The sequence below is a fragment of the Dromiciops gliroides genome, chromosome 2 (assembly GCF_019393635.1).
Source record: "Dromiciops gliroides isolate mDroGli1 chromosome 2, mDroGli1.pri, whole genome shotgun sequence".
NCBI classification, from domain to species: domain Eukaryota; kingdom Metazoa; phylum Chordata; class Mammalia; order Microbiotheria; family Microbiotheriidae; genus Dromiciops; species Dromiciops gliroides.
Window position 1 is genome coordinate 650,471,448 of NC_057862.1, and position 25,187 is coordinate 650,496,634.

Genomic DNA, 25,187 nt, shown 5'->3' on the forward strand with positions numbered 1-25,187 from the left:
CTGTGTCTTCTTGGCAAATGCCCCCCCCCTCCCCGACTGTCTACCAGGATCTACCCCACCCAGACTCACCCTAAACCCTCCCTGCACACACTTGTCCCGGACCTGCTCTCCCGTCATCCTGTGTGCCCTTTGGCTGTGCTGCCTCCGTCTGATTCCTTTGGGCAGAGCCGGCAAAGGGGAGCCACCCTCCCCCCGCCCCCCCGCTGCGGGCCTCCGTCTTTGGGGGGCTGTGGGCAGGCTCACTCTTCCATAAAGCCTTGGTCAGAGAGGGCCCTCAGACCTTGGGGAGGCAGTGAAGGAGCAAGCAGCCCCTGCTGAGCCAGTGCAGAATTTATTGATCTCAACAGCAGCCTGTTGGAAAACGACCAAGTGGGAAGGAGCCCCATGACTCTTGAAGAAAGAGATTTAAGGTGCTGGGCACAAAGCAGCGAGCGGGGCTGGCGGTGAGGTCTGCTCACTTGTCCTTCTGGCTGTTGGCTGTCTAGCTTCCTCTGTAGGTGGTGTAGGAGAATGGACTTAGCAGCAGGGGCACATGGAGCTTGTGGGCCTCGTTTGTGATGGTGAAAACGACCTGAGAGAGAGAGAAGCAGTGGGCGGGCGGGTGAGCCCAGGTGCAGACAAGCACCAAGACACCCAGCGCTCGGGGCTCCTCTAAAGTGAGAGGGTTGGAGCGAGGCACCTTTAGGGTCCAATCTGACCCCCAAATTCTGATCTGCTTCCTCAGAGCCTCCCCAGGGAGCGGGGACGTCACTAAGGATGGCTCTGAGGACGGCTCTGAGGCCTTGCAGAGAGAGGAGCTCAGGTTATCAGGAGCGGGCCCCATGATAGCTGGGGGCAGGCAGGGAGAGGGTGGGCTGGGCTCTCCCCTTCAAAGGGGAGCATGAGTAAGAGGAGGCTCTGCCTTCCTGTCCGCAGTTAACCCTACGCACACCAGGGCATGTAGACGAGGCGTCTCCACAGTCTGGGGGTGGCGCGGCTCCTAGCCTAACCTAATTGTGTGTTGGGACTCTGTCCAGCACCTTTCTTCTGGGAGTTCAAAGGTCTTTGGATGTTTGTGTGCTTCCTTATACTACTGGAAAGACAGGATTTAATCTGCTCATTGTGCAGATTTTTTTGTTTTGTTTTTGCTTTCTCACTTAAAAAAAAAAAATCTGCCAAGAGAAAATGAGGTAGGCTTCCAGCCCATAAGGTACACTTGGACAAGTCACTCAGGACTTGGTGAGAGCTCCAGGGGTGTTTAGGATCATAGAGTGGGCCAGGGGCAGCAAGGCGGCTCAGTGGGCAGTGTCGGACTTGAGTCAAGAAGATCTGAGTTCACATTTGGCCTCAGACATTGACTAGCTGCCTGATCTCAGTTCCTTCATCTGTAAAACGGGCATTGTATTGGCACCTCCCTCCTGGGTCATTGTGAGGATAAAATGAAATAAGATCTGCAAACCCTGAAGCTCTACCTAAGTGCTGGTTATTCCATTATTGGCTGGGCTGGCCCAGTGCTCCCAGGTCTCAGCCATTCAGCCGCTTCTCTGCCCCTGAGGTCGAGGTCTTGCTGCCTCCTGTCCAGATACCTTCTCCTTCCCTTCCATCATCTTTTACCTCCACATATGGGTAGAAGCTGGTTTGTCCCATCTTTTTCCAGTAACCTTCCGTGTCAAAGAAGAGCTTGTAGGTACCCGCCTTCATTTGTTCCGGAGTTAAAAGCCCAGGGCAGCGGCCATCAGCATTGGTGTAACTAGAACAGGGAAAACCACAAGGACTCAGAAAAAGGAAGGGCTCGTGCCTTGCTCAGGCCCCCTGGGGGAAGCAGGCAGAGGCGGCTGAGGCAGGCCCCAGGCAGCAGGCATTCTGGGTGGGCTGCCCCGCCTTGGGCGGCGATTGTAACAGGCACACCTCCCCTAGGCCAGCTGCATCAGCCTGGCATTAGCAGAGCTGTAACATCTCTGAGCCCCCCAGAATGGTGATGGATGCTTTGGCCCCGGACTGCCGAAACCTCACCCAAATAGGAATTTTTCATAAACTAGGAAGCGAATCAGAGCATTCAAAAAATGGTGACTCGCTTCAGACCCAAGCTGAACTGTTATCTTTTCTGAAACAGTTAAATTCAGTCTAGAACCAGGGTCAAAACTTTTGAGTGGCTGTCCCAGTGGGGGTGACTGCCCCCACTTCCCTCCTCCCCTCCCCCCGGAGCTGAGGACGCCTCCCTCTCTGTCCTGAAAGTGCTGGGCAGGAGAGGGAGCAGTACATTCTCTCATCCGTCAGGCCCCGCTGGGCCAACCCATATCTCTCCCTGGCACAGCCTGGCCTCCGGCCTTCCTTGGCCATGCCTACGCCATCAGGAATGACCACTAGAGGGAGATAGACCACTTGACAGGATGAAGAAAATAAAGAGAACAGAGGAAGGGATGGCCCATTCACTGAATTCTAATCATGTTCTCAAGCGCAGAACCCCGCCGCCCCCCCCCTCAGCCCTCATTAGATCTGCCCGTTTTTCTGCCCAGCGCTGTGGACAACTGAGAAGCCAGGGACACACCAGCAATGCCGCTCACCAGCCCCCGCACCGGAGAGGAGGTGCTGGGTCTCTAAGGCCCCATCCAGGCTCCAGTTATCCTAAGCCTACCCTGGGGCCCCTTTGAAGTGTGCTCAGAAAAGAGCAGTGGTCCCTGAGACCTTGTGTCCCAGGCCCAGAACGAGACTGACCACCCAGTCAGGCCTGGGTGGAAGGAAGAAAGGGGGACCAGACATCTTCCTTTCCCTCCTGCCTCCCTCCTCACACAGGGGTGCTCTGAGCAGGCCCTGCAGGGTAGCCGGGCCAGAGGCACCAATGCCACTGCTCCCCGCCCCCACCCCCCTTACCTTTTCCTCAGCTCAATCCATTGCTGGTTACAGTCTCCAAGCCTGAAGAGGCGAAGGCAGAGGCCACGGGCGGGCAGGCCAGAGGTGGTGTCCAGTACATGTGTGGTCAGTGGGCTGCTCACCACCTCCATGCCTCTGCTCTGTGAGGGAGATGATCAAAGGATGTAGGGAGCAGCCCGGCTGACTGCCCTGCCCTGCCCCCTCCCCAGCCCAGCTTTCTCCACTGCCCCATCTCGGGGTGTTTGCTGAGAGCAGCCTGACCCGGACCCCATGATTAGGCAACTCTTTACAGGGCAAACAAACGACCCTACTTGTTGGCGCACACACTCCCAGGGCTGCCGAAATCTCGAAATCTCAGGGCTTAGGCCCAGAATAGTCACTAAACGCTGGCTAAAAGGGGAGAGGCGTGTCCTCCTGAGGTCACAACCAGGTTGGGCCTGGAGCCAAGAGAGATCTGGGTCTGGAACCCAGCTCTGACACAGGCTGATTCTGTGACAAGTCACTTAACCTCCAAGCCTCAGCACCCTCATCTGTAAAACGGGCGCTTGTGAGGAGCAAGTAAGAGAATGTACACAAAGCCCTTGGCAGACGTAGTTAAAGTGCTATATAAATGGCAGTCATCATTTCTCATGCAAGGACAGGAACGGTCCTCCAGGGAAGTTCCTCCCACCCCCCAGTAGCCTGGTCTCTCTCTCCTGCTCCCTCTAGAGGTCCATCGTGCCTTCTCTGAGAACAGCAAGTACCAGCAGCGGGCGGGCGGGTGGCAGCTGTACTTTTGTCTAAACTTTATGGAGCTGCTTGTGGAGAAGCAGGGCCTGGGGGTGAACTTTTAGGAGATAGGGTTATAAAGAGCCAGAGAAAGGGGCCCCAGGCCAAGAGGTGGTAAGTGGCATTGCTGGTGTGTCCCTGGCTTCCCCCAGCGCTGGGCAGTGCCAGCCCCGGGCAGTGCCAGCCCCGGGCTAGTTGGGGATCCTGCCCTCCCATGTCCCTCTTACCTCTCTGGGGCACAGATGTTGCTGGACCAGGCGCAGCCGCTGAGCTTTCATGGGGCAGGATACCTAAGGGAAGTGGTGGGAGGATCTCTAGGGTCCTGCCCAGTTCAGGGCTGGCTCTGAATCAGCAGGCCTGTGCCCAGAGAGTTCAACTTGTAGGTGGTACTCTGAGGGCAGAGGCCAGAGGTCATTTCCCTAAGCCTGGGCTCTCAGAAGAGGCCCCGGAGGTTCCCACGGCTGGGAAATGAAAGCATCTCCTCCCTACTCCGCAGTGCCCCAAGAGAGGGACCTTTTTGGGGGGGGGACTTCCGTTTGCTGCCACAAGCCTGATTCATCACCCTAGCAGAGGCCCGCTCTATCGGGGTCTAGGCACTCTTCCCCCGGCCCGGCCCCCTGACATTGTGGCCGCCAGAGCCGCTGGTCTACCCACCCAGGTGTGCAGAGGGAGGAGAAGCTGCAGGGAGAAGGAAAAGCCCTCTAGGGAGAGGCCCCCGGATGAGTAGCAGCAGGCTCCTCCCCCGCTGCAGGCCAGTGGGAGGGACGTGGCCCAGCCAGTTAGAGAGAACACTGCCTGGGTCAGGCCAGCCAAGGTTGGGTTGGGGCACAGTGGGAGGGGCTGGGAAGGGATTAGGTGAGGAAACAGGTTGGAGGCCTAGTCCAGCCCTCCTGGCTCAGGCTTCAGAGGCTGGCTCCCTCCTCCCCTAGCACCTCCACTTCACCTTTTCTTAAGGACCTTTCATGCAGCTGATCTGATGGGCCGTGGCGGTCACCAGGGCCTGGTGCTGTCTAGCCCTCAGATAGACAGTGGGTCTCTCCTCCGGAGGTTTGAAGTTGTGAGGTAGAAGGAGAAAATGAGTGACCAGCGATGGAAAAGAGACCAGAGAGAAGGGAAGCCTTGGGAGAGAGAGAAGAGACAAGCTTAAGAAAGGGAACAAAGAATGACTGGCTGTTCTTGGGGTTTGTGCCTGTGTAGGAAGCTCTGGCTAATGGAATCTTCTCACACGGGCTAGGGATAGTTGTGAAAAGGGAGGGGTCTCCCCAAAATGGCATCAGATGCCAAAGGAGACATTCCATTAGAAACCGTGACATACGGGGCAGCTAGGTGACACAGTGGATAGAGCACCGGCTCTGGAGTCAGGAGGACCTGAGTTCAAATCTGGCCTCAGACACATAACACTTACTAGCTGTGTGACCCTGGGCAAGTCACTTAACCCCAATTGTCTAAATAAAACAAACAAAAAAAACTTAACAGAAACCGTGACACTCCCCGTCCTTAGTCCTTACCACCTGTTTCCTCTGCAGCAGAAACACCCCCAGAGGGGATGTCTTTTGACCCACTCCAGTTGATCCGAAATTACGCGTCAGATACAGTAAGCTCTAGGAGACCTTTCTGGGCCTCTCGGTTGGTGATGATTTGCCTCAGTTTAGAATTATGGAGAGGAGCAATACCAGTATAATACCTTTGCCCATTGCCCCTAAGTTATATTTTTCAGATTTCCAGCTACAGAATGACTGGAGATCGTTGGCCCTTTCTCCCCTCCCCCTCTCCTCTCTCTGATGGCTTGGCACCTCACCTAGGTGCCGTCCCATCTTCTTCCATCTTGGGCCAGCCTATAGACAGATACCTGAAGGCCCCCAGTTATCACAAGTGGACAGAGATCGAAAACCACTAATAACTGACAAAAGGGAACACGTGCTCTTTAAAATTTTGATAATGGGGGAAATTTTAAAGGGGTTACCCCCATCTTCAGCCTTCCGTCCTCTAATTAAGTGGGTACCCTTGGCTCAGAAAACTATGCCTTGAATTCTCCTAAGCTGCAAATATTCACTATGCCTGGAAGGGAGAGATGCTGGAAGGTCGATCTGGGGGGTTTGGATTTTCCAGCAGATGTCTCTCGAGCTTCTGGTGTGAGGGCATGATCATCCTTTGTCTATGGCAAGAGGACAGTCTGAAGAAAGACCAGGTAATCATTTGGGGGGGTGGGGTGGGGAGGGGTAGGACAGAGACATTCTACTCTTGGAATCATACTTAATATTTTTCTTAATATTTAATTAGCACACTTGGAGCTCAATGTACCTGGAGTAGTTCTTCCCATGAAGAGAAAGAGAGAGAGAGAACTTCATTACCTATGGTGATTAAAAGTGTCAAATTCTGGCCATATAAACCTGTGGTGGTGGTTTAATGATAATTATTTCTATTTATGGGATGCTTTCCTTCCAAGATGAGCTTGAACCGCCCTCAGAGGCTTTCTCGCAATTATCTGGGATTCCTTATCCCGCTTCCCTATTCTGGGCATGATATTGATTGACAGAGATCTTACCAAATTCCTTTTCTATGAACAGGTGCTAAAATCTGGAGTAGCGTTTCCCCGCAAAGGGGGAAACAGGATCTGGAAAATTTAATAGAATAATAAAGATTTTCCAGGAAATTATACTTATTCAGTGACAAGGTAAATATAGTCTAATAACATAACAAATGCCCCGTGGTTCTGTAGTACCCGAGCTAGCCTGTTACCACTAACGTTGTAAACTTTGTACATTTTGTCTCTGTTCTCTATTCGGAACGACCATTTTTTCTGGATTAATGTCTAGCTAGTAGTTTTGTAAAATTACATTCCCAGTAGAATGTAATCTCCATGAGGGCAAGGAGTGGTTTGTTTTTATCTTTGTATCTCTAGTACCCACAGCAGTGCCTTGCACAGAATAAATGTTTAATAAATGCTTACTGAATTCAATTGATTTGAAAGTATCCTTCTGTACTTAAAAAACCACATGAGCTTAGTGTAGCTGTAGTGAGTAGCACACGGTAAACAAATATCTGTTTCCATTACAGTCTGACACAAACTTCAGTCAAACCGAACTTAGCATTCCCCAAATTTCTCTGATGTTTTTCCCACCCTGGTACCTCTCTTCATATAATTTCCTCTAGCTGGAATGCCATTCCTCCAAATCCATCTGTCAAAATGATGCCCATCCTTCATGGGCCAGCTCAGACGCCACCGCCTCCATGAAATATATCTAGATTCCATCTGCTAGAAATGACCTTTCTTACCTAATTGTACAAAAATATTGATAGCAGCTCTTTCTGTGGTGGCTAAGAATTGGAAATCAAAGGAATGCCCATTAATTGGGAAATGGCTGAACAAGCTGTGGTATATGATTGTAATGGAATATTAGGTGCTATAAGAAATGACAAGCAGGATGATTTCAGAAAGGCCTCGAAAGACTTATATGAACTGATGTATAGTGAAGTGAGCAGAACCAAGAGAATGTTGTACACAGAGACAGCAATATTGTTTGATGAAGAACTGTGAATGACTTAACTATTCTCAGCAATACAATGACCCAAGACAATCCCAAAGGACTATTGTTGTGAACATTTCTAAGTCCAGTGAAGAAAAAGAAACTGCAAAGTCTCCAAGCTGTGGAAAATAAGTTTATTGAGAGAGGGTACCTGTCTCACAATAAAGTTGGTCACTCAGGGGTAGGACCTGAATGACCCTGAGCTTGGGGCTCAACAGTTTTATACCCCTACAGGGCTTAAATGCTTATATACCATACTAATTTTAGACAAACTTCCCAATTTACAATCCACCATGAAACATGCACATAGGTTGATCATCCTGGCTTGTTAATCAACTTGCTTGCTATTTAGATTATCTAGCCAGCATGCTAGCCACTTGGATTATCACAATCTGCCAACTGGAATTGCTGAACACCTAGTACTGTGATGGAAAGGATGATACAGATGATGGCTAGAGATGGTTTCTAGCAGGACTTGATGATCATTGTTGGTGGAGCTGTGAACTGATCCAGCCATTCTGGAGAGCAATTTGGAACTATGCCCCAAAGCACTTATAACTAAGGGGTGAGGAAAACCTCACTGACACTATAGATGAAGCATACTATCCACCTCCAAAAAAAGAACTGATACTGATGGAACATAGACTGAAATATGCTATTTTTTACTTTCATTTTTTTCTTTTATTCAAATTTTCTTATACAAAATGACTAATATGGTAATGTTTTACATAATCTTACATGTATAACCTATATCTAATTGCTTACCTCCTCAAGGAAGGATGAGGGGAGGGAGGGAAGAAAGGATAAAAATTGGAACCCCAAACTATAAATAAAAATGTTTATTACTTTAAAAAAAAAAGAAATTACCTTTCTTTCCTCTGAAATCCTAGTAATGCTGCAGTCAATTTGTGCCCAGTATATGTGTCTCCATCAGCCTTTAGGTGACTAAGTTTTTATTCTTTGGAGACTGTGATAGCCCATGAGTTATATTTTCTTTTCTTTCTTTCTTTCTTTCTTTTTTTGGTGAGACAGTTGGGGTTGTGACTTGCCCAGGGTCACACAGCTAGTAAGTGTCAAGTGTCTGAGGTTGGATTTGAACTCAGGTCCTCCTGAATCCAGAGCCAGTGCTCTATCCACTGCGCCACCTAGCTGCCCCTACCCCATGAGTTATAACAAAAGAATATTAGTGTTAGATATCCTATAGGCATCTCAGATGTATTATGTCTAAAACAGGACTAATTTTTTTTGTCCCAAACCTAACTCTTCCAAACTCCACCAGACACTGCCATCCTTCCAGTTGCCTAACCCTTACCCCACATAGTTAATCAGTTGCCATATCTTATCACTACTTTTTCCATAGCATCTCTTGTGCTGGCCTCTTCTCTGTGTGGTCTTCTACCTAGCTCAGACCCTTATCACCTCTTTCCTCTCCCTGCCTCATTTCACCAATCTATCCACCATACAACTGCCAGTGTTTTTCCTGACCATGTCATTTGCCTACTGACATCCTGTCCCCAACCTGCTATTGCAGTCTTTCTCATCTACAGTCTCAACACTCCAGCCAAACAGACTTTATAGCATTCCTGTCTCCATGCCTTTGCATCGGCAGTTCCTCTTACCTGGAATGTACCTCCTCTTCACTTTCATATCTTAGAATCCTCAATTTCCTGACAGAAAAGGAAAATGATAAATGTTGGAGAAGGTGTGGGAAAAATTGAGTAACTAACTCACTGTTGGTGGAGTTGTGAACTGATCCAGTCATTTCAAAGAGCAATTTGGAATGACACTCAAAGAGCTATAAAACTCTGCATACCCTTTGACCCAGCAGTCCTAATACTACTACTTAGTGTCTGTATCCCAAAGAGATCAAAGGGAGGGAAAAGGACCCACATGTAGCAGCTCTTTTTGTGGTGATGGGGTGCCCATCAATTGGGGAATGGCTAAACAAGTTGTGGTATATGAATGTAATGGAATATTATTGTGTTGTAAGAAATAGTACGCAGGGTCAGCTAGGTGGTGCAGTGGATAGAGCACTGGCCCTGGATTCAGGAGTACCTGAGTTCAAATCCAGCCTCAGACACTTGACACTTACTAGCTGTGTGACCCTGGGCAAGTCACTTAACCCCAATTGCCTCACAAACAAACAAACAAACAAAAAGAAATAGTGAGCAGGCATATTTCAGAGAAACCTATTAAGACTTACATTAACTGATGCTGAGTGAAATGAGAAGAACCAGGAGAACTTTATACACAATAACAGCAATGCTGTGAAATGATCAGCTATGATGGACTTAGCTCTTTTTAGCAATGCAATGATCTAAGACAATTCCAAAAGACTTATGATGGAAAATGCTATCCACATCCAGGAAAAGAACTCTGGAATCTGAATGCAGATTGAAGCATAATATTTTCACTTTTTTGTTGTTTGTTTTTTTCATTCTCATGGTTTCCCCCCTTGGTTCTGATTCTTCTTTCACAACATGACTAATGTGGAATATGTTTAACATGTTTATACTGTATCATCCATATCAGATTGCTGCTGTTTTAGGAAGGGGGGAAGGAAGAGAGGGAGAAATATTTGGAACTCAAAATCTTACAAAAATGGATGTTAAAAGCTATCAAAAAATTAAAAATTAAAAAATTAAAAAGGGGCAGCTAGGTGGCACAGGGATAGAGCACCGGCTCTGGAGTCAGGAGTACCTGAGTTCAAATCTGGCCTCAGACATTTGACACTTACTAGCTGTGTGACCCTGGGCAAGTCACTTAACCCCAATTGCCTCACCAAAAAAAAAAAAAAAGCTATCGACATGTAATTGGGGAAAAATAGAATATTGTTAAGGAAAAAATATAAAAATAAAAACAATAAAATGGTGATATTCCATGTGGATGTCTGTTCCTTTAGACATTTCCCATTTTTCAACACTAGTAGCTTATTTAAATAGGTCAGGTCAATGCTATTTTAATTTCATGCTGTATCTATTTTTAAATTTAAATTTTTTAAAAATTATTAAAAATTATGTTATCTGGGGCAGCTAGGTGGCGCAGTAGATAGAGCACCGGCCCTGGATTCAGGAGGACCTGAGTTCAAATCCGGCCTCAGACACTTAACACTTACTAGCTGTGTGACCCTGGGCAAGTCACTTAACCCCAATTGCCTAAAAAAAAAAAAAATTATGTTATCCAATGTTTGCCATATCCAGCACCTTCTGGCCCTCTTCTTGGAAAACAATATTCATGATAAAAACGGTAAATGACAAATGTTGGAGGTGCTGTGGGAAAATAAGCACATTAATTCATTGTTGGTGGAGCTGTGAATTATTCCAGCCATTCTGGAAATGAATTTAGAACTATGTTCTCAAAGTCACTAAACTGTATAACCTTTGACCTAGTGATACCCCTGACTACCCAGAGAGATCAAAGGAAGAGAAGAAAAATCCATTTGTACAAAAAATATTTATAGTAGCTTTTTTTTTTGTAGTAGCAAGGAACTGGAAACTGAAGGGGTGCCAACAATTGGGGGAACGATTTGAACAAATTGTCATATGAATCGATGGAATTGATTGTTGTACTGTATGAAATGACAAAAAGGGATGTTTTCAGAGAAACCTAGGAAGACTTGTTTGTGGAGTGAAATGAGTGTAAACAGAAGAGCAATTTATATAGATAGACAATTGCAAAAAACTGAAGAACCCAAGAACAGCCACGATTCCAGAGGATCGATGATGACGAAGCATGCTACTCACCTCCTGACAGAGAGGTCATAGACTCTGGGTGCAGAAGAAGAATATTTTTGGACATGGCCAATGCAATAATTTCTTTTGTTCAACTACATATTTTTTTTTACAAAGGTTTTTTTTTCTTTTTTTTTTCTAGTTGGGGCCGAGGAGGCAGGAGGAAGAGAAAATAATTTTTTATTAATTAAAAAAACTATTTATCATATATAGAAATGGTTTCTATATAATCTGCAAGTCTATGAACTCTCGTTTCTTGGTCCTAAATCGTTTCCCAACCTGGTTTTTTTAGCCATCCTCTCCTATACTCATCTTTTCACTGAAGTCACCAAGAATTTAAATATATACTGTATATACAGGTATCCCTTCCACATCCTAACTTTCCCCATCGCAATTTCGATATATCACAGGTTGGCAAGAGAAATTGAATGGGAATTTTGGGGGAGTTTTGCGGAGCTTCAGATGGCACATGAAGGCTAGTAGATGCAGAAAAATTTTAGGAACTCAGAAAAGCATAAAAATATACATATATTATTGTTTTTTTAATGAGATATTTTATTTTTTCCATTACATGTAAAGATAGTTCTCAACTCCTGCCTATACATGCTCTACAATTTCAGATTTTTCTCCCTCCCTCCCCTCCCTCCCCCCTCCCCTAGACAGCAGGTAATCTGATATAGGTTATATCTATCTATCTCTATACGTATACATATATATATATATATATATATACACACACACACACACACACATATATATATATACACACACATATATATATATACACATAATAACATTAATCCCATTTCTGCATTAATCCTGTTACAAGAGAAAGAATCAGAGCAGTGATGCAAAACCTCAAAATAGAGAAAAAAAAAAACAACAGCACCCAAAACAAAAGAAATAATATGGTTCAATCAGCATCTATACTCCACAGTTCTTTCTTTCTTTTTTTTTCTTGGATTTGGAGATCTTCTTCTATCATGAGTTCCCTGGAACTCTTCTGTACCATTGCATTGGTGAGAAGAATATAGTCCATCACAGTAGGTCAACACTCAATGTTGATGATACTGTGTACAATGTTCTTCTGGTTCTGCTCATCTCACTCATCATCAGCTCACGTAAGACCCTCCAGGTTTCTCTGAACTCTTCCTGCTCATCATTTCTTACAGCACAATAGTATTCCATTGTATTCATATACCACAACTTGTCCAGCCATTCCCCAATTGATGGGCACCCCCTCAACTTCCAATTCCTTGCTACCACGTAAAGAGCAGCTATAAATATTTTTGTACATGTGGGTCCCTTTCCCCCTTCCATGATTTCTTTGGGCAAAAGACCTAAAAGTGGGATTGCTGGGTCAAAGGGTATGCACAGCTTTATCGCCCTTTGGGCATAATTCCAAATTGCTCTCCAGAATGGTTGGATCAGCTCACAGCTCCACCAACAAATACATATATTATTGTAAAATATCAACATATTTTATCTTTTAATACCATAATAATTCAGACTTCTTCTCTGGCACAAATAACCTAAAAATTTTACGTGGATTTTCCAGATCACGGGGGCACTGCGCCCTAATTCCCACAGTGTAGAAGGGATAACTATTGATTTGATTTGGCTCTTCATAGAATTTCTCTTCTGTCACATGTTGTTGTATAAACTATAGTTATCAAAGGATTGCTTTTTTCTTATGCTCATCATAAGCACTGTAAGGCAAGATGACCCGTGAAATTCTTGTTGCCTTTAGACACATGGTTAAAAACGAATCCCTTTAATTTGCCTGTCCAAGAGAACCTTTGAGTCAGCAGCATCCTCTGGTTTTCATTTCTAATAAAAATATTTGGATGCCAACAGATAAGGAAAAACCTCATAGATTAAAGCAGGAGCAAAAATGTGTCCCTGTGAAGGCAGCTTGATGTAATGAAGAAACCATTGAACTTAGACTCAGAAGCCCTGGCCTCTAGGCGCTTCCACTTTACTTAGTTTATATTATGTATAGATATAGATATTTGTGCAGATATTATGTATATATTTAGTGTATACTAGATTATTTGATTTTAAGTCTTTAGTTATTTCATTTATTATGTAAATATTTAATGTGTGTGTGTATATATATATATATATATATACACCAGCTTATTTAATTTATTATGTATATATTTGGTATACACATATATATATATATATATATATACACCAGTTGTAATTCCTTACACTGTTTTTGTTTATATGTGTGTGCATATATACTAGTTTATATATACCAGTTTATGCATATATTTGATTTATATTTAGTATATCTACATATGCCAGTCTATTTAGTATTGAAGCATTTAGTATTTCATTTATTACATATGTACATACATATACATGCATGTACACATATACAGGCATGTATATGCATGCATACCTGCTTATTTAGTATTTGGTTCATTATGTTTATACTTGATATACACACATATATAAGCTTATATATATGAGATATATTTTTATACATGTACCAGTTTATTTAGTATTTAATTTATTATGTATATGTTATATTTTAGTTCATGTGTGTGTATAAAGTTTATTTAGCATCTATTGTCTGTCTCAGCATCTGTTGTTGGAATGTTAAAGGTGCAGTGCTTCTTATAACCACCAGGGGGAGAGATAAGGCCATCCCCTTCAAAGGCAGGCAAGGACTAACAGCTAAGCCCTGGCCTCAGAGCTGTCCCAGTGTCCAGCAGGCATCATGAGGAAGTTCAGGACTGAATGCTGAATCGGAAGAGGTTGGGTATTAGTTTTTGTCTTTCATGCTCGTCTTGACTGCTGTTACAGACAGTTTGTCATCTGCTCATCTGCAGCAGTTACCCAAGCCCCCCCAGGCACAAGCCCTGATTCATCTGGGATGAAGTCAATGCCACAATTCACAGCTTGTTCCCACACCTCTGACTCTTGGTGAGAGAACCTTTCCCATAAGCCCCTGAATCCCAGGGAGGGAATGGATACTCCTCTTCCTTCCTCATTCTTTCTAGGGAGGAGAGATGGGGAGGTAGAGCCCCTCCCTGCTGGCTCTCTCATAAGGGATTCTTTTTTTCGTTCTCTTCCTCCTACCCCTCCCTCTTTATGCCTCCCCAAAGCGTCTTCCTATGGAAAAGGCCATCTGACTGACTTTTTGGCTCATCATTGACATCTTTCCCTTCTTGGGCATTTTTCTGGCCTTGAGTCTGGGGCTGGAAAAAAGTAGGTCCTGTGGTTGTCCCTCATCAGAATGGTCCACATCAGCTTTCCCTTTCCCATTGCACCAGAAGGGCTTGGGGGGTGTCAGGTTGCATTGATGAGTCGAGGACAGATATTCTGGACAGGGAGATAACCAAGGTCAAAGCCAAGAAGCAATGTGATTTCAGATCCATGGGGGAAGCCTCCTCTACCTCAGAAAGATTTCCTGTCATTCCCAGTGAGGCCCCAAATCCTGCTCTAGGAGTTTATGGGATCGTACATGGCATCTTAGGTTTAGAGCTAGAAGGGGTCTTGGAAGTAAGTCATCAAATCCAACCCTCTCACTTTACAGAGAAGGAAAGAAACAGATGGGAGCAGGGAGGAACTCATCCACAATCATGCCACGCATTCTTCATAATTCTTCCTTTACTCAGAGGCAAGGCTTGAAATAGGGGCCTCCGACACCATGTTGCATCTAGTTTATGATACAATGGAAAGTATTGGCTGTGGAGTGAGAGAGCCAGAGTTCAAGTCCAGCTCAGTCACATATTCCTTGTGTGACCTGGAGCAAGTCATTCAGTCTCTCTGAACTTCACTTTCCTCATCAGTAAAATGAAGACATTGGGTTAGGTGATCTCTGAGCCCTAAACTCAAGATGCTGCACAAAAGGCAAGCCTCATAAGGCTAGACTTATCTGTCATGGACCACAAAAGGCCATTTTTTTGTGGGGTAGTGAGGGTTAAGTGACTTGCCCAGGGTCACACAGCTAGTAAGTGTCACGTGTCAGGCCAGATTTGAACTCAGGTCCTCCTGAACCCAGGGCTGGTGCTTTATCCACTGCACCAAAAGGCCATTTTTTTTAAACACCAGTATTGTCCTGGTAATGTTGTGTAGCTGGGAATCACAGATTATTGCTATTTCAAGCAATTTATTAAGTGCTTACTGTATACAAGGAATTGTGGTACCTAGAGATACAAAGATAAAAGTGAAATGGTTCCTGACCCCCAGAAGCCTCCATTCTCATGAGGAAGACAGTATGTATGCATTCATAATACATTTCATCTTTTTTTTTCAGGGCAGTGGGGGTTAAGTGACTTACCCGGGGTCACACAGCTAGTATTAAGTGTCTGAGGCTGGATTTGAACTCAGGTTCTCCTGAATCCAGGGCTGGTGCTTTATCCACTGTGCCACCTAGCTGCCTCCTATATTTTTCTTCTTTTTTTTCATAACACATTTCAAATGAATATAAGGTAATTATGGGAGAGGGAGGTCATTAGTTGGGGAGGAGGGTGGTGGGAATCAGAAAAGGCTTCCTATAGATGGTGGTACTTCTGCTGAGTCTTTAAGGAACTCAGAAAGGGCCAGCTAGGTGATTCAGTGGATAGAGCACAAGCCCTGGAGTCAGGGACCTGAGTACAAATGCAGCTTCAGACACTAGCTGTGTGACCCTGAGCAAATCACTTAACCCTGATTACCTTAAAAAAAAAAGGGATGGAGTACCTGGGTTCAAATCCGGCCTCAGACACTTAACACTTACTAGCTGTGTGACCCTGGGCAAGTCACTTAACCCCAATTGCCTCACTTTAAAAAAACAAAACAAAACAAAAACAAAAAAAAAGGGATGCCGATTCTTAGAGGTAGAGGTGAGGAAAGCATGCATTCCAGGAATGGAATATTGCCAGTGCAGAAAAAAAAGTTGCCAAGGTGGTAGATGGGGTATCCTGGGTGCAGAAGAGCAAAGAAGCCAGTATGTCAGGATTGTGCTCCAAGAGGGTGGCAAAGTGTAAGAAATCCAAAAAGGTTAGAAGAAAAATCACGAAAAAACTTTAAATGCCCAAAAGGATTTATATTGGACCCTTGAGTCAGCAGGAGCCACTGGACTTGTGCTTTGGGACGATGACTTTGGCTGTTATATAGAGCATGGATTGGAGGAAGAGGCTGATGTGGGTAGACCAAACAGGAGAATAGTGGTCATGTGAGTGGCGAGCAAGGGATATATAGAAGAGAAGTAGAGACCCTGAGCAACCCCAGCAGCAATAGGAAAATGCATGTTGGGTCTAGGCAGGCTGTCCCATTTTGTGATGTTTACAGCACTCACCAAGGAACATGAGATGCCATTGGGAACGTGTGTGGTCACAAAAGGTGGTCCATCATGTAGTGAGAACAAAACAACAGCTGGACAGCCTGAGTGCTACACTGGAATCCACGATAAGTTAAAAAATAAAAAATGCCTTTGGGTACATATGCTATGGGGTATGGATTTCAAGACTTTGACAAGGATTGTAGAGCTGCTGTGGAAAGGATATTGAACCTGGGTCAGAAAAGATTGATTCATATCCTAGTTCCAATACTTCATGGTTGTGTGACTTTGGACAAATCACTTTAATTGTTTGATATTTGTACCTACCAGGGTACTAAACCTACTTCCCAGTTATTCTAAAATATTATGAGTTGGGGCAGTTAGGTGGCACAGTGGATAAAGCACCAGCCCTGGATTCAGGAGGACCTGAATTCAAATCCAACTTCAGACACTTGACACTTACTAGCTGTGTGACCCTGGGCAAGTCACTTAACCCTCATTGCCCTGCCAAAAAGAACAAAAATACTATGCCCTATCATCAGGGAGGAATGGTGATGCACCGGGAGAGATAAGCTTCATTTCTGCCCTTTAAATGGCAGAGGTTAGTTGGAGATAAAGCTTTAATTGGGTAACGTTCTTGGCCCACTCCAATAAGGTCATAAGACATATAGAAAGCCCCCGAGATCCTCAATTATGGCTTGTCCTAGGGGATGGCAGAAATCTGGGTTCCTGCTATTCCACCTTCCCTTTCTGCCTATTTCCAACCCTTAGGGTTTTAAGATTCTATTCCCTGATTTCAGAAGATGAGTCAAATGAATCTGGCCCCTAGAAGGTGGAGAGATGGTCTATAGCACCATTTATGGAATGTTTGCTACGTGGGGAGAGGGTGGGAATGGCTCCCTCGTGAAATGACCTTCTCTCTGCAAGAGGCTGGGTCCGTGGCTAGGCACCTTTGGGTGATGGCCCTATGGAGGACAGTGGGAGGGGAAAGTCACTCCCCCCCCCAAACCTGAGAATGTTCCTTTCTTTTTGAAACACTGTAGCCTACATTGTCCTCAACTCCCTCCCTGTGCCTTTAGGGCCTGGGGGATGGAAAGGGGGAAGAAAGGAGGGGCTCTGAGTCATTCTATTTGTTTCTGTAATAACTGCTTCTTTTCTTCCCAGAGCTTGTTGGGTTGAAATAATAAGTCTCCAGAGTTCCCCTACAGTTTACCATCAGGCAAGTGGAGAACATGCAGTATGGTGGAAATCTTTGCCACTAACTTTGGGAAGGTCACTTACCCCCTCTGGGCCTCAGTTTCCTCATCTGTAAAAAGAGGAAGCTGCATTCGATGGTCTCTACAATGCTTCCCAGCTCTTGGATTTTATTTTATTTTGGACTGGGTTCTTTTAATTTTTAAAAAATTATTTAATTAATTTTTTTTTTGTGGGGCAGTGAGGGTTAGTAAATGTCAAGTGTCTGGGGTCGAATTTGAACTCAGGTCCTCCTGAATCCAGGGTCGGTGCTTTATCCACTGAGCCACCTAGCTGCCCTTTGGATTTTATGATTTTTCAAGCTGTATAGACAGCAAAACTTTGTTTTCTCCTGCATGTGGCAATGCCAAGGAAATACTTGGCATGCCCCTATCCCATCCCCACTCCTATCTGCCATCCTCAAATGGTATAGGAAGCAGCCTTGGTTAATTTGAAGAGCCTTATCCAGTTGGAGAGCAAAGCACTTTCAATAGTTAACAAATATTTATTAAGCCCTAATACTAGCAGGCACTGGGGGTACAAATAATAAGAAAAATTATCCCTGTTCAAGGCACTCACAATGTAAAGGGTGAAGACATGGAGATGTGGAGGGGGTGGGATTATAGGATCATCACAGCTGGGTGGGACATTAAAGGTCATCTAGTCCAATGCCTTCATTTTACAATAAAGAAACTGATGGGCAGCTAGGTGGCACTGCAGTGGATAAAGCACCGGCCCTGGATTCAGGAGGACCTGAGTTCAAATCCGAGCCCAGACACTTGACACTTACTAGCTGTGTGACCCTGGGCAAGTCACTTAACCCTCATTGCCCCACCAAAAAAATAAAATTTAATAAAATTTTAAAATAAACTGAAGCCCCAAGAGATTGGGAGTTGCCCTATATCACACAGGCTACATCAGAGGCAGGACCTGAGCCCAGCTCCTCTAATTCCAGAGCCAGTACTTGTTCCCCTTTAATGATTACATGTACCAAACACAGATCCATGGAAGGTATTAATGTGGACAAGTACCATGTATATACTGGGGGACAGAGGATGTAGGATGCAGACCTAGCTTGGTATTAATGTTGGGTGTAGAGAGTCAAAATGTTCCTGGCCACTAGGGATGGTTCCTTGAGGCTAGAGCTTAGTTAGTCAGTAAGTCAATAAACATTTATTAAGTGCCTACTGTATGCCAGATATCATGCTAAATGCTGGGGATAGGAAAAAGAGGCAAAAGACAGTCCCTGCCCTCAGGGAACACAATCTAATGGAGGTGAGCAGAAATAGAACTCTGGAATGTAACTCCCTCATTTGACATCCCATCCACAACTGGAAGCAGTGAGGTTAAGTGTCCCCACCAAGATAAGGGAACTCAGAAGACATTCTTTGATTTATAGGACTGCCCCCTGAGTGGAACTCCTCTATCCCAGAGAGGCAGAAGAGGATCAATGACCTTCAGGCAGAAAAACACTGAAGGTCCAGGGGGGCAAGGAACCCTGACAAGGAGTGGCATCCCCTTGCCAGTGGCTGGGAACTTTGGGGAACTATAGGCGGAGCAACAGGTGATGGATGCTATCTGTGTAGCCCACTGAGGGAGCTTCCAAGAAAGAGTAATTATGTGCTCCTCAGTAGGAGACAAATTCTATGGGCAGTAGCAGCTGGGTGGCTGCCTCCAGTATTGACTAGAAGAGGCTGAGGCCTCTGGGGGAGCATTGACCATAAGTTATTTTCCAGATACTCTCTGTGAGCTCTATTTATTTTCTTTGACTTGGAAATAAGGCAATTCATTCTTTGAGTCTCATGAACTTGGCATCTCTAGGGGGCTGAGGGCAGCACAGTAGTTGGTATCAAATAATAGAGTTCCAGGATTATCTAGGTGGACCCAGTATACCAGAGAAACGAGAAATTCCCCAGAAGTGAACTTGGAGGCTTCTCATCATGTGAGTGCGTCATGTGAGGGGGTTACTCCGCTGTGCATTGGTGGAGACGTGATCTTTGGCTACTCTGACCTCTGAAGGTCTTAGAGTAGCCACAGAAGGTGCCCTGGAGACCGGAGAGTAAGTAATCCATTCACTCTTCCCCTCTAAAGAACATTTCTTGAGTGTGTCCCATGCAAAATGCCAAACAAAGACACTTATCAATGATCTCTAACTTCTGCTTTCAAATTCCATGATTCCAACATGGTGCAAACCTTGTTCTCAGATTCCACAGTCTAATGGGGGAAAGACATGCACCCAAGTAAGCATGATGCAAGGGACTAATTAGGAAAAATGCAAAGGGGAGGGCAGAATAAAGGTCTATGAGTGTTTCAAGGTAGGAAAGATCAGAAGGGCTTTGTGAAAGAGGTGGCACCTGAGTTGGGCCATGAAGGAAGGAAAGAGTATCAACAGGTGGAGATGGGAGAGGTGTGGAGGAGTCTGTGCCCATTGAGAACAGAGGTTGGAGGGTTATCCAGTTTGGCCCAGTGAAAAGTACACAAAGGGATAAAGTATGGGATAAGGTGGTTTAGATAAACTGGAGCCAGATTGTGGAAGGTCTTAAATGCCAAGATTGCTTATACTTTATTTGCAGAGGCAATCAGGAGCCACCAAAGGTTATTTATTAGAAAGACAATATGGAAGATAACAGAGTAGCAGGAAGAATTACATTAATCTCCCCTCTATCCCCTTGCTCCCGACTCCTCCAAACATATCTAGAAAACATCACAGACTGAATTCTCCTTCAAGCAAGCAAGAGTCACAGTGAGTTACTTTTCTAATTCAGGTCAGCATAGGGAGACAGAGAGGCCTGTGAGCACTGGGGACAAGCCACTCGAGGAGCACTCCAGTGCCGAGGGACTATGCCTAAGGGTAAAATGAGATCCTAAGCCCATAATGTGACACAACTATGGGAACAGCTGACAGCTTTGTCACCCACTACCCAATTCTGAGGCATAGATGCAAGGTGGACTAAAGAGGCAATCTGTGCCCAGGGGTGGTATTTGGGTGGTAAAAAACAACTGGGGGGTCTTAGTTGGAACAAGAGCAGAACCAACTGGCAACTGTGTGGCTATGGCCCTAGGAGCAGAGCAGGATCTCGATATGAAGCGGTAATAATGCTCATAGACCTTCATTCGGACTTCCCATTTGCATTTATCATACTTAACCCTTTGCATCATATTTATTTGGGTACATGCCTTCTCCCCTATCAGATTAAGGAATCTTTGAGAACAAGGTCGTCACCATTTTGGAATCAAAGAATTTGAAAGCAGAAGTTAGAGATCATTGATAAGTGTCTTTGTTTGGTGACAGGGACACTCAAGCCCCAAACCCAGAAGAAGAGAATGGTTCCTAACCATTCACAAGCAAAGCCTCAAGGTAAAAAACATATTGGGCACAAATTCAACCAGAATTACTGGAAGAGATGAAGCAAGAGTTTATTTGTATATGAAGAGATAGGAGCAGACACTGCCAAGTCATTCCTTCATGGAGATGGGAGGTCCATAGGTGTTGCACATTACAGGTTTTCAGAATTTTTCAATGGATTGATTGATTGATTGATTGATTGATTGTGCTGATTTTTTCCTAGTCTTTTTTCTGTCTTTAAAAAATACTGCTTGTTATATGGGATGGCTTTCTGACAGAGGTAGAGGAGGAATACTGGGGGAAACTAGGATGATATAAAAAACAGAAGACCAATAAAAACTTATTTTTAAAAATGTTTTTGCTAAGGAAGCATCACAGGATCTCATGTCTTGCTTTTCCTTCAGGCCTCTGTCCTTAGGAGTAAACAATGCCTTGTAGGAAGCAGGAGCCCCCTGGATGGCCCCCTCTCCTACTCCCAGTCAACCAGGCATCCCCAAAGAGAGCTGGGCCATTACCAATAGCTCACCCTCCAGCAGGAGCCCCACTATCTGTAGTACATTAGGAGTAGAAATGAGCTCAGTTGTTGGGCACACTCTTGGTCATGCCATTACCAGTGGCTTCAGTGGTACAAATAACAATGAGCTTTCAAGGCCTGACATCACTTACCAGGAAACCCAAGTAACCTAGACAGGGTACCACCAGCAACAGCAGTTCAGCCCCTGCTACTACAAAGATAAAGCAGTGGCAGAACCAGGATGACCTCAAGCTAGTTGAGAGATTCAGTGGGATGCTGAAGCAATGTAGTTTTGCAAATGATTAGCCTGATTGGGACCTTACATTCCTGTATGGTGAGGTGATACATGTGTCCCCTCTGAACCCTATCATCATCTGGGGTCATAGAAGGAGACTAATTAGATTCAAGGCCTGGGGATGATTTTAAGAGAAGAATGTAAAGAGAAGGAAGAGGAATATGCTGGGGGAGGGAGGAAAAGGAAAGAAAGGTTAGAGGAATTATCTCACAAAATTAGGGTGCCCAGGTAGACATTTACATAAACAAGCAGAAGAGGATAGGAGGGAGAAGCTGACACTTGGACCTTATTCTCATATAAATTGATAAAAGGAAGAAAGAATACACACATACACACAGTTGGGTTCTGAAATACATTTCCCTTGACAGGGAAATAGGAGAGAAAGGGGAGAAGGGAGAAGAGGGAATTGGTCAATAATCATTTATTTATGTCCAGACACTGTGCTAAATCCTAGGGATACAAAAAAATTAGGAGGGTAGATTAGGAAGAGATTAGTCTTAAGCAAAATTAACTCTAACTGGAGATGTACAAATATATTTATAGCTCTTTTTGAGGTGGGAAGAATGGAAGAATGAGCAGGTACTCATAAATTGGGGAAGAGTTTAATGAGTTATGATATGTGAATGTAATGGGAAACTATTATTCTGTAAGAAATGATGAAGGGTATGGCTTCAGAGAAATCTAGGAAGGCTTGTATGAACTGATGCAGAGTGAACTAAACAGAACCAGGAGAGTAATTTATAGAAAGACAACAATATGGTAAAGGAAAACAATTTTGAAAGAATTAGGGGCGGGGAGCTAGATGGCACAGTAGATAAAGCATGAGCCCTGGATTCAGGAGGACGAGAGTTCAAATCCGGCCTTAGACACTTGATACTTACTAGCTGTGTGACCTTGGGCAAGTCACTTAATCCTCATTGTCCCATGCAAAAAAAAAAAAAAAGAAAAGATAAGAATTAGAGACTGATCAGTATAACGATCAGTCATAATTCCAGAAGACTAATACCTCCTGATAAAGAGGTGGACCCAGAGTGCAGAATGAGACTTTTTTTTTTTTTTTTGCCCACGGCCAATGCAAATTTTTTTCTTTTTGCCTGACTATGCTTCTTTGTAATAGCATATAATAAGGGGGTTTTGCTTTTTGTTCTCAACTTGGGGTGGAAGGTTATGCTGGGAGGGAGAGAACGTGAATTCTTGCTGATTAAAAAATTGAATATAATTTTTAAAAAGAAATATGATCAGAACAATTTCCTTAGGAAAGTTAGTCAGAGAGATTGTAGAGGACAACAGATTGGAAAGGGGGGGAAGAGACTGCAGGCAGGAAACTGAAAATAGGCTTGGGCATAAGAACCAGGGGAATCCGGGGTTTCTGAGGTAGTATCTGGATCAGGAGATTCTTTCATTGTGCCTGATGGGACATTGGGGTCATCATCAACCTCACCACCTGAGTTGAGTGAACACTCAAATAAAGGAAAATTTTATTCCCAGTTCTGTGTACTCACTACAGTTGACAAATTCTAGATCCCCAAACCAGGGAGGAACAGTCAGCAGAATGGAAAAAGGACAAAAGTAGACAGCCTAGCCTAGCAATGATGACTTTAGGTAGGTGCTTAATCTCAGAGGGATTGGTATAAAAACAAAGGTGTGCCCTGTTTTATACAACACATGCTCCTGAAGAGTTGTTTGTAGACCTGATATGCACAGGAGGAGTGTGCTATTTAAGAAAATCAATCCTCTTTTAAAGTGAATAAGCAACTCCTAATTTATCTGTTTCGTGGCAACTGGTTTTCATTAATCTGCTTGGCTTAAAACAAAGTAAAGGTGTTATAGACTGACTAATCTGTTTATGCTGGGAAACTAGGGATGAGCTCCATATCTCTCTTTTGTGCCAAGAATCTTCTTTCTACCCTTGGAGCACCTAGGTTAGACTGAAATCCAACTTTTTTTGGATCCCTACATCTAAAAAGGCCGACAGCTAATATATCTTTAGGATTATCTTTCCTCACTTTAGAAATAAGGAAACCAAGTCAGGGAGAGATCATTCCACTGGCTTCTTCTTCTTCTTCTTTTTTTGCGGGGCAATGGGGTTAAATGACTTGCCCGGGGTCACACAGCTAGTAAGTGTCAAGTGTCTGAAGCCAGATTTGAACTCAGGTCCTCCTGAATCCAGGGCTGGTGCTTTATCTACTTTGCCACCTAGCTGCCCCATCCACTGGCTTCTTTTTCCAGTCCTGGTGAACCAGGACTGTAAAACCTTAGGGGCCCCAGAATCAGCCAAAACCTGGAGTTACCTGATGTCCAAGAAAGGGAAAGTACATCCTTTGTGACATCTGCCAAATGAGCATTTTAAAATTTCTTAGGATCATTGAGTTAGGGCTTGAAGGGACCTTAAAGTTCATCTAATTCACTCACCTCCTTTTTACAGATCAGAAAACTGAAGCCCAGAAAGAAGTGACTTTCCCAATAACAAAATAGTGACAGGGACAGCTAGATGGCTCAGTGAATAGACCAATGTCCCTGGAGTCAGGAGGATCTGTGTTCAAATCCAGCCTCAGATACTTTTAGCTGTGTAACCCTAGGCAAGTCACTTAACCCCAATTGCCTCTAAAAATAAATTAATTAAATTAAATAGTGACACAAATGGAATTTGAACCCAGATCCCTATAACTCTAAATCCAGCAATCTTTCTGTTGTTCCACATGGCCTCCCAACCTGAGGCCCCCTTTACCTCCTTTCTCCTCAGGAATTGGGAAAAAAAAAAGCTTCATATGAAATTATATTAAAGGTTATAGTCTTTGCTGCAGGGTGCTTCATTTCACAATCAAATATTCCTATTGGATTTGCACGTGTAATTTTTTTGAAGGTTTCTTGTCCTTTTCCTTCTTATTCTCACCATTTTTTAATTCCCTTTCTCCCTCTAATAACTTTTTTTTTTTTCTCACTCTAGTAACATTAAAGCAAGCCTTCAGACGAGACGGCTGTTAAGGACAGACAGCAAAGGGGCTGCCCCTGGAGTAAGTTGAACTGGGGCTGAGCCAGATCACCTAGTTTGTGGACAATTCCCTGACTCCCCTCATTGGGGAAGGTGATAAAGAGGCAAAGAGACAAAATTCATTTGGGGGGATGAGAAGATAGTGACAGGAGAGTATGAACAGCTTTGGGACCCTCCCTCCCTACTCCTGTTTTTCTCAAGGTAAAGTTACTGTTCTCGAACCGTTTATAATTATTGAAAACACCCCCACTCCAAGAATTTCAATTGGGGGGTGGGAAGGGGAGAAGGAGGAGGAGGAATCGAGAGTGGGGAAAGAAGGGAGGGGGGAGGAGAGACAGAGAGAGGAGAGAGAGAAATGGAGATAGAAAGGGGGGAAGAGAGGGAAAGAGAGACAGAGACTGAGTTTCTGGCTTTTTGACTTGAGGGAACAATGAAGGAGTTAGGCCAGGGACTTTTAGGATTTGGGAGGGGCTGAAAGAAACAGGTTGAGGCCTTGCTCTGCTCTGCTCTGCTCTGCCATTAACAGGCCTTTTCAGCCACTGCCCCAGGTATGGAATGGGTGGAGAGAGAAGAGGCCTCACCAGAAACTAAGGTCTTTCTTTCCTATCTTTTCTGGGAACCAACAGTAGGGGAGTGGTCCTTTAAAATCCCCA

At 44.5% G+C, this 25,187-nt stretch overlaps 1 protein-coding gene across 2 annotated transcripts; it reads right to left on the bottom strand.

Annotated features, from left to right (window-relative positions):
- Positions 1-315: 315 nt before the first annotated feature.
- Positions 316-4,334, bottom strand: LOC122742506 (5-hydroxyisourate hydrolase-like). Of its 2 annotated transcripts, none has more exons than XM_043986794.1 (4): positions 4,273-4,334; positions 2,851-2,990; positions 1,594-1,729; positions 316-571 (listed from the first exon to the last, which is right to left on the bottom strand). In XM_043986794.1, the coding sequence occupies exons 2-4, from the start codon at positions 2,979-2,981 to the stop codon at positions 482-484; spliced, it is 357 nt and encodes a 118-aa protein (XP_043842729.1). In that variant the 5' UTR covers positions 2,982-2,990; positions 4,273-4,334; the 3' UTR covers positions 316-481. The 2 variants fall into 2 exon arrangements, with proteins under 2 accessions (XP_043842729.1, XP_043842728.1); XM_043986793.1 differs by lacking the exon at positions 4,273-4,334 and adding an exon at positions 3,846-4,263.
- Positions 4,335-25,187: the final 20,853 nt, after the last annotated feature.

Excerpts from the sequence above, each read along its gene's own strand:
- LOC122742506 (XM_043986793.1), bottom strand. The coding sequence starts at position 3,896 with ATGAAAGCTCAGCGGCTGCGCCTGGTCCAGCAACATCTGTGCCCCAGA. Across the intron at positions 1,730-2,850 it reads TGGATTGAGCTGAGGAAAAG|TTACACCAATGCTGATGGCC; the intron begins GTAAGGGGGGTG and ends TCCCTGTTCTAG. Across the intron at positions 572-1,593 it reads GCTTCTACCCATATGTGGAG|GTCGTTTTCACCATCACAAA; the intron begins GTAAAAGATGAT and ends TCTCTCTCTCAG.